This window comes from Anser brachyrhynchus, assembly GCF_964034855.1.
Source record: "Anser brachyrhynchus genome assembly, chromosome: 1".
NCBI classification, from domain to species: domain Eukaryota; kingdom Metazoa; phylum Chordata; class Aves; order Anseriformes; family Anatidae; genus Anser; species Anser brachyrhynchus.
In genome coordinates this window covers 60207172-60216529 of record NC_137694.1, presented here as the reverse complement: position 1 = coordinate 60216529, position 9358 = coordinate 60207172, and the positions used below count along the sequence as shown (strand labels likewise).

Genomic DNA, 9358 nt, shown 5'->3' with positions numbered 1-9358 from the left:
TCTCCAGGTCATCACTGGAGACAGTGGCAGCTGCATGATCATCATCCTGTCAGGCCAAAACCAAAAGAAAGAGATTCTCCTGGTCTGTTTTATACAAGCAAGTTCAAAAACCAACAACTGTCATAAGGTGGTTGCAGTCTGTACCAGACTTCATGCGTGACAGTAGCTCTCATGCAAAAAAACATCTATTAAGCAGTCGAAAACTGTAGAAACTGCCCCTAAGACAAAGCAAGGAGTATTATGAAGCCTGAAGTTACACAGCAAAGAGTTGGCAGTGACCACTATTACTGATACTGCACATTCACCAGCAGACCTTAGCAAAGACAGAGTGCTACTGGAACCTCAGAAAAGGAAGTTTTAGTTTGGAGCAGTGAGAAGAATGTATTAATGTGATCCTATCTGACATGACTCACTGAAGAATTATCTGTCAATAACGACTATGACTCACCAGTGACTATGACTCACTCTATCTGAACCAGTCAAATACACAGGGAAGCATCTCATTAGACCTTTAAAGCCCATCTGCGAAGTGTGTGTGAGAGGGAGGGGGTGACAAAAGAGAGGATATAAACAAACACCGTGCACTACTCAGTAATTCTGCACTCTTAGTATAGAGCTGAGATTCTCCCCGGTTCTCCACACTTACTTTCTTTCCATACTCCTTCCACAGACCATATTCATCTTTCCAGTACCAGATCCATTCTGTTGTAAGAATGAAGTGAGGGGGTTTAGTCACAGAGGAGGCTGTAGAAAGACGTCTAATCTTTCCGAACCCACAGTACATATTAAGAAATGAGATGCAGGACAAGACAGAGCCACTTTCAGTAACCACGTTACTACATCTGTTAAGAAAAAAAAAAAAGATCGTGAAGCTTTACACATAGTTTCAAAAGCCTGCCACAGATCTTCAAATTAAGTCAACATCACTCAAGATCAGAATACAAACCTGGTGTTTCCACAACAATACCAGTTCTATATTGTGTTTGTACATATTTTTCCTCTTCAGGTATACGAGGTACTCTAGCAGTTCCACAGTGGGGATAGGGATGGGGTGGGGAAAGGGTAGAAAAAATCCCATGCTACCTTCACATCCTCCACATCAAAAGGTGAAAGAGAACATTACTTCTAATCATGGGGTCAAACTGTATTGACAAGTTCAACCAAAGACAGATTTTTAAAAGTACATGTGACAAGTCATCATTCATCTGAGGTTTTCCTTAGTGAGGAGTAAGATTTCCTATGGCATCAGCAGTAGGAACTATTTATCTACTTTTTCAGAGTGAGAAATACTAGAGTCAGATCATTCCCATAAAATAATCGAGGCAGGTTGTCCCTGGCCAGCAGCCAGGTACCCACAGGGCAGCTTGCTCACTCCCCCTCCTCTTACCTCCCCTCTTCAGCAGGACAGAGAGGAGAAAAGAGGAAGAACAAACGCAAGAAAACTTATGGGTCAAGGTGAAGGAAGCTTACAAAGTGAAGGGAAGAGGGGGAACATAATAAATAACTAATGATTTTTAAAAAAATCAAAGAAAAGCAAATTGCTCCCCACCTCCCACAGGCAGACTGCCCAGCAAGTCTCTGAACAGCAGCCGCCTTGGAAACCCCAAAACTTAATCCCTCTTCTTCTAGGCCTGCTTTTATGGCTGAGCATGACATTATTGGGAAGGAATATCCCTTTGGCCAATTCAGGTCAGCTGTCCTAGCCGTGTCCTCTCCCACTTTCCTGCCCACTCCCAGCAAACTAATTTGTGAGGGGGAACTGGGCTGAGAGGGGCAAACAGAGAAAACCTTGACTGTGCAAGTGCTGCTCAGCAAGGACTAAAACACTGGTCTATCAAGAGTGTTTTAGTTACTAATCCAAAACACAGCTCTGTATGATCTGCTAAGAAGAAAGTTTTAACTCCATCCCAGCCAGACCACGTGTGGTAACCCAAGGGGTCCTATACAGACTTTGAGCATGAATAAATCACAATGGATCAGATCTTGAGCAACAGCAGATCAATGAAGCCAGGTCAGCAGAAGAGTGCCAAACAAGGCTAGTTCTGTAATGACTGCAATAGAATTGCAGCAATTTATAGCCACTGAGGACCTGGTCCAATATTGCACATCCAGAGGGCAAACTCCAAACACTATTAAATCTTGTAAGAGTTTATACCTGATGTTATTGGGGTCACAGTATGCTTTTTCTATTTCTTCCATATTCTTGAAGTCCTTCCAGGTATTACCATCAAAGACCTGCCATCTATATGGCAAGTGAAAATGAGTTCTGATACACTTGTCTATGGAAGTAAAATGAAAAATAAGACATGCATTATTTTTAGAGTCTTTGAGGAAGACTCCAACATTTGAGGCACACACATACACTTAGCTGGTGAAAGTATCAAATGCACAGCTATGGCAAGTGTTCACCTATGGAATCATTACAAGCAGTAGTTCAGAATTTTTCAGCATGATCAAGAAAAACTTGACCCAACTTTGTATGATTAACCACCCAGTCCCACAAAGATATTACTGAAAAAAACAGTGTTCAGTTTCAGGATAGCAGATAGCTCATTTAAAGACATCAGGAAGTCAATAGGCTTAAGAGTCCAGTGACTATTCCACTAGCAACAGAAACAGTGGTTGCAGTATCGCAGGAATCACAGGTGTTACTCAGAAATCATTCAACGAGTCACTAGGCAGTCCTTCCTCAATAGCAGAGAAGAACAAATCACCAGTACACATATGCATAAATTTCAGGCTAGCTTTCATGGTAGAGGAAATGGCAACATAACAAGACAGAAAGTCAAGACGACTGCGCCACAGTTCACATGCGAAGATGTGCAATACCTCAGAGCTATCACAAGTCAAGAACATTAAGAAGGAAAAGGATGACAAAAGGACACCCCAACAAAAAAAGTCGCACAGTGGCATTTTTCTGGAGAAGTCAGAACATTTTCAAAGGGATACCGAGCTCAGACAGATGAAACAGAAGAATGCTTCACGAAACAAGGGAGAATGCAGAATTCAGAGTGTCTTTTGTAGTTATTTGGCAACAGGACGCCCATCTTTCAGCAATCCCTTAGGTGAACCCAGCTAAAGTAGCCAATCTCCAACACAGGCCAGTATTAGACACTTCAGAGCAGGACAAAACAACTCTTTTGTGCGGTAAATCGGGTCGGTCAAACACTTTCTTACCAGCACTCAGCGTTACGATGCGATTTAACTAAAGATAAGCATAAGCTCCGAAGTTTCCCTTTTCTATGGAAAACATCTATCACTTTCGGTTTCTCAGAAAATGCAAATAGACTGGACTTGCTACAGTCACGACCTACCTTTAAAACCACAGCTTTTGTACAGATGATACAAACAGATCTGTTCTGATTCATCATTATTTGTAGATGAAGACTCCTGGCTAGAGCTGTGTTTTCTCTCTAGAGGGGGAAATTATAAGCCTTATTAATACACTTTGTTTCAATAAGTCCCCTTACAAGTGCAGCTATAAAGATGTCTTTGATAACCTCATATGCACAGGAGTCCTGTCCCTTATCCACCCTTCCTAAACTTGACTTTCTTATAGCTGCTGAATTCCTCAGACGCAGTTGCTAGCTGTCACCACAAAATAAGAATAGAATCCAATGCCTCTGCATTTCTCGATAGACTTATCTGTGCATTCCACACAGTTGTTCAACATAGGCAGCTATAAAATTCAAAGTCTCAAAATTTGATACTTCTGTAAATCAAAGCACACCTAAAGAAACAATAACTGCAGGGAGAATAGCAGAGATGAACATACACACACTTGGATTCTCCATTCTGTTATCCATTTTTTTCCAGTTAAATTATAGTAACTGACAATTCTAAGGAACTTCAAAGGAAAAGAACAAACAAAATATTGTATCTCTGAGAAGCATCTAGGATACTGCTCTGTGAGTTCTTGTGCTAAGCAATGGCTATACAAAAGAAAAAAATAATGAAAAAATAGTTTATAATCACCCAAATGCGACTTCTATTCTCAAATGGTTCTCTACCCTTGTTAATGTGCTTTCACGACGAACACATCAAAGATCTCCTGATCTCCAGTTACAGTTATGGTTTGCTAACCCCCATTTTTAATTTATTTTCTTTTAACAAAAAATCCAAGGACTATATTTCTCAGACAACCATGCCTTGAAATCCACTCCACTTGAATTTAAGACAAGTCTCTGCCAATGACTTGGGTGCAAGGTCCATCCTAAAAGATACATCAGGATGTGGAATTCAGTTTCCTCTTTCTTAATGGCATCTGTGTGAATATTCACTATGGTGACTCTTCCAGTGTTTTCAAAAGATGATATGATTTACCTTTGCTTGGTGAAGACTTGTTATCTTCTATGCCATACACACTTCCATTGCTATTTTGTATGGCATACATATTCCTATAAATGGAGGGTAGTTTCTGAATAATGTCTGGGCTTATTCCCTGTCTCTTCAGTTTCTTGTAACATTCTGACTTTAACAAGTCATGGGATCTCTTGCAGCTGCTGCCAAATCTGCACTGTCCCCGCAAAAAGTACTGGCAAGCATGCAGCTTGGCGCAGGTCTCTTTAAAAGTACAAGATCCATAAGGTCCATCACCTTTGTTGTAATGCAAGCAGACCTTCAGTAAGGAGAAAAAAAAAAAAAAAAAGACAATTTAAAGATTCAAATATAACATGCACATATATTCAGACTGTTTGAATTCAAGAAATTTTACATTTGCATTTAGAAGACATACAAGTTTTTCTTCTTGTTTTCCAAGTGATTACTTGATAGTTTTTTCCTTTCCCCTGCTAATGTCCAGAAACATCTTTCAACAGAAAACAGCTGTGTTATTGACATTCTCAAGCAAACAGTATTTTGCTCTATATCACATAAGTGTAGGACAGCAGATTTTATTCTGTCACTACCCTAAATCTCTGGTTTTCTAGTTTAGGAATAGTGAAATTTTTCAACCTGAATTTGATGGTAAGAAGTCCTGAGCCTGGCTGGCATGGAGTTAACTTCCATGTTCCAGTTTCTTCATAGCAGCCTGTATGCTGCTCTGTTTTGGATCCAAGACCAAAACACTGCTGATAACATACCAACATTCATCAGTAGCTGAACACTGCTTGCACAGCCAAGACTCTGTCTTCCTCCCACACCTCAGGAAGGCTGCGGATGGGAAAGAAGCTGGGAAAGGACAAAGCTGGAACTGCTGACCAAAAGTAGCCAAAGGAATGGCCCATACCTTATAACATAAAGCAATAAAAACAGAGGGGCTGAGGGGTGTCCTCTTACAAGGTGGTTGTTGCTTGGAGACTGGCTGGGCATTGCTCTGCTTGTGAGCAGGGGTGAACATGCAACACTTCATCTCTTCCCCTCTTTCCTCCACTTACTAAACTGCCTTTAGCCTGACCCTCACTCACGTTTTTCCACTTTTGTTCTTTCGACTTTCTCACAACTGTCCTGTGGGGGGCAGGGGAAAGGGGAGTGAGCAAGCGGCTGTGTGACAGCTCAGCTGCCAGCCAGGGACAACCTTCTGTGTAAGAGAACAAAAGATTTAAAGTATTACATTTGGATTATGCTAACTAAACTGATACCTAACATCTCCAGATAGCATCGAGCCTCTTCCACTTTGTGAGGGTCACCGAAACAGGCATAAGAAACCATCACACCACTGCTCACCTCTGGTAGGAGGGAGGGATCGTTTTGAAGCAGAAGCTGATGAAGTTCATTACTGCTAAAATTCTCAAGTCCATATTGTTTTAAAACACGGTGATTGTGGTCTGAGTAGAAGTCGTGAACAAACTTGCATTCCTTCCTACAAGTTAAGAAAGCCAAGTGCAAAATGAATGTAACGTACTGGCACAATTGTGCTACCCCACCTATATTACACTAAACAATTTTAAAAGCACATCAAATTAGTTAGTTTCAGAAAAATCTGCAGCACTGCCTTATAAAGTAATTATGTGATTTGCACAGCAGACTACGAAATTACCCTGAGGATAATTACCACGCTATTTCTGATTTACAGCCATTACAGCATTACCGCTGCCTGACGCTATCGGTGTATTTGACCTGCAGCTCACACCTGTGCACAGGGCAACACCGAGAAGCCAGGCAGTGTTCGCTCAGCTCAATCCCAGCACACACACTGCTCAGCTTTGTGGGCACGAAGCGCTCGGGTTTGTCGGAGGCGACAGCCTCTGCGGGGCAGAGACTAAACAGCCTTTTCACCCTAGCCCTGCAGGGAAGTGGCAGAGGCTCCAGATAGGACGGTGGGCTGGAAAGGAAGTGTTGCAACCCAAACAAGTCTGAAACCTCTCGTGGCTGCCTTGAAAAAGACAAAACAAGAGCACTTAAAGTACCTCGGCCGGCACGGAAATGGAAGGATGGGTTTTACCGAGGCCTCTCCGTGCCGGGGGGGGCACGGCTAGCGCAGGGCCCCTCTCACCTCACCCAGGAACCCCCGGCCGGGCCCAAACCCCCGACCACTCCCGCCCAACGCAGCCGCAGCCCCCCGGGCCTGTGATAAACATGAATACCAAACTTTTATCCTCAAAACGCCTCTCCTTCCCACCAGCCCCTGCCAACCGCAAGGCGGCCCCGGCGCCCCCCGCCGGGTGCGGGGCAGGGGGCGGCCGCCGAGACCCGCGGCCCGAAGTCGGGCGGGGGGGCTCTGGGCCGGAGTCTCCCGGCATTTAGCCGCAGGACCCCCGCCGCCCCCCCGGCACCCCGGTCCCTCACCTGGCCTGCTGGTTGCGGCAGAGGCCCTTCAGGTGGTACTTGCAGAGGTGCAGCCGCCCGCAGCGCCCCTGGCAGCCCGCGCCGTGCTCCGGGCACAGCCGCAGGGCGCTGGTGGCCACCACCACCACCACCTCCTCCGTCTCCGCCGCCTCCTCCGCGGGCCGCCGCAGCAGCGTGAAGCGCTCCGTGTCCCGCAGCACCGCCTCCAGCTGCTCGGCCCTGGGCCGGCCCGGCAGCTGCTGCCGGAGCTCGCTCAGCTCCAGGCTGCCGCCGCTGGCGCACAGCACCCGCAGCGCCTGGGCGGACAACGCCATGGCTGGGGTCGGCTGGGGCACCGCCGGCGGTCCCGGCCCCGGCCCCGGCCCCGGCCCCGAGCCGCTCGGCCTGGCCGGCCCCGAGCGGCTCCTCCCCGGCCGCCCCACCCCGCTGTGGCCCGGCCGAGGAAACGAAAACGAAAGCGGAGCGGGGCCGTGCCCGCCCCGGGGCTGGCTTCGTGGTGCCGCCTGACGGCGCGGGGGTGCGGGCTGGGCGCCCCGCGCCTCCCTCCTCCCGCTGGGCCTGGGGGTCCGTCCGGGCAAAAAGGGGCGGCCGGTGTGGGGTGAGTGCCCCGGGGGGATGGCAGGCCACAAACAACTCTCCCTGCCCGCTTCAGTCACAGAAAGAAAGGCTGGCCTGTGAGTTCGACCGCCATTAGGCGCCAGGAAAGCCGCTCACCAAGGTTTCTGACCTGTGCCAGGTTTCTAAGGCTTTGCGGAGGGCAGTCTCATGCTCCTCTCAGTTAACAGCTCAGCCGTGGGCACGCTGGCTGGCAATGTCCCTGCCCTGGCTGCAGTGCTCACAGAACCAAACGCCTGATAAACAGGGTCACCTCATCCCTTTGTACCACAGCCACAGCACCGGAGTGTGGCCAGGTAAAGTGCTCACCTCCGGGAGCTCATAAACTCTGTACTGTGGGAGCACGTTTTCATTTTTTAACGTGCTTTCCTTGTTGGGTCGTTTGGGCACTTCATCACCTTCTTTCAGAGGAGTGCTTTAAGCGGTGGTGAAAGAATGGTACCAAGCACCGTTGTTTAAGTTGGGGTGCCTGCAGCAGGCACAGGCACTGACAAAGCTGATGGCGAGTCGCATCGAAGGAGCATCCTGCCTGCTTCCTGCTCCTGCCAGTCAGGTTCTGCTACGTGCAAGGTTCATCTGGCTGCCTTTCCCCTTGTTTCTTCTTATTTCCTGCTTCCCCTGTGAGACCAGGAAGGGAGTGACAAAATGAGAAGCTACACGGGTACATCGAACAGAACAACAGCTATGCTCAGTCACTTAGAGGTTCATATAGATCTGTAGCCTGCCTCTGACGAAGGATGTCACCAGATGCCTAGCAGGCAATGTGAGAGGCTGTAGAGTCGCTGCCCTTCAGCCCTCCCTCCCAGCCTCGGCTGATTAGATTTCCTGAACCGCAGAAATGTGCCATGCACTTCCTTGATTCAGTTTCTGATTTTATAGCCACTTATATCCTCCTTTGTTGTCTCTTTTCTGAACTGAAAAGAGTTTGAATCTATTTTGGCTATTCTTGGCATAGAAGGCATCCCATAGCTTGGACTGTCTTTGTCCTCCTTTGTTTCCTAACACAGTCTTTCCTTAAGGGGCGGACCTGCAGATGATATGCAAGGTGTGAGTGCATCAAATGTCCACAGTAGCTTTTTAGTGTTTTTTCTTTCATCTATTGCTTTCCTAATAATCCCTGCTATTTGATTTTGTTGATTACTTTTGAAGAGGGAGTGTCACGGTTCATTTGGATCTCTTAAATATACAGGGACCTCTGTACCCTGCAAATGAATTTTTATTTTATGAGCTGATCAGGAAAGAAGACAAACAAACATGGCAAACAAGGGCTCAATCGCCTTTTGTCCTAAGGGAACTCTAAAAGACTAGTTTAAAATGTGAATTTACTATGTCATCACTCCATTAATTCATGAATTTTCTTGCTCGCAGATTCTCTAATTCGTAACTAACTCATAACTTGCACACCTATGAGCAAAATAGTTACCTAGCTGGTGGCAAGAGGGCACGTGCCTTCTCTGTCACCAGGAAGCACAAAAGCCTCGGCAGCTTGGCTGCTGTTGTTGGATCCACCTCAAAAGCTTTTCAGGGAAGCTGATGTATTTATACCATCCAGCTTGGAAGTAGAATAGGATAGGATAGGATAGGATAGAATGGAATGGAATGGGAAGGGAAGGGAAGGGAAGGGAAGGGAAGGGAAGGGAAGGGAAGGGAAGGGAAGGGAAGGGAAGGGAAGGGAAGGGAAGGGAAGGGAAGGGAAGGGAAGGGAAGGGAAGGGAAGGGAAGGGAAGGGAAGGGAAGGGAAGGGAAGGGAAGGGAAGGGAAGGGAAGGGAAGGGAAGGGAAGGGAAAAGAGGAGAAGAGAAGAATAGTTCCAGTTGGAAGGGACCTCCGAAGATCATGAAGTCCACATCAAGTCTAAAAAGATCATCAAATCCATTTGGTCTATGCCATTTCTATAAGTTAGTGGATACTGAAGAAACCTCTACATGGTTAATATGCAAGAATGCAGGGGATGATGGCTGCAGGAGACAGCAAGCTACAGGGGATGACAGCTGCATAATGACCAACGTGTTGCTCAA

The 9358-nt window shown here is 46.7% G+C and overlaps 1 protein-coding gene across 1 annotated transcript in view; it reads right to left on the bottom strand.

Moving 5' to 3' along the window:
* The window catches only part of LOC308187699 (protein mono-ADP-ribosyltransferase PARP12-like), a 16650-nt gene extending 9481 nt beyond the window's left edge, over window positions 1-7169 (bottom strand). The window contains exons 1-7 of the mRNA XM_080575901.1: window positions 6727-7169; window positions 5665-5800; window positions 4324-4618; window positions 3315-3413; window positions 2156-2279; window positions 647-842; window positions 2-46 (exon numbers count right to left, since the gene is read on the bottom strand). Coding sequence (XP_080432027.1) covers window positions 2-46; window positions 647-842; window positions 2156-2279; window positions 3315-3413; window positions 4324-4618; window positions 5665-5800; window positions 6727-7040 — 1209 coding nt within the window. The 5' untranslated portion in view covers window positions 7041-7169. The remainder of the gene's footprint in view (window position 1; window positions 47-646; window positions 843-2155; window positions 2280-3314; window positions 3414-4323; window positions 4619-5664; window positions 5801-6726) is intronic.
* Window positions 7170-9358: the final 2189 nt, after the last annotated feature.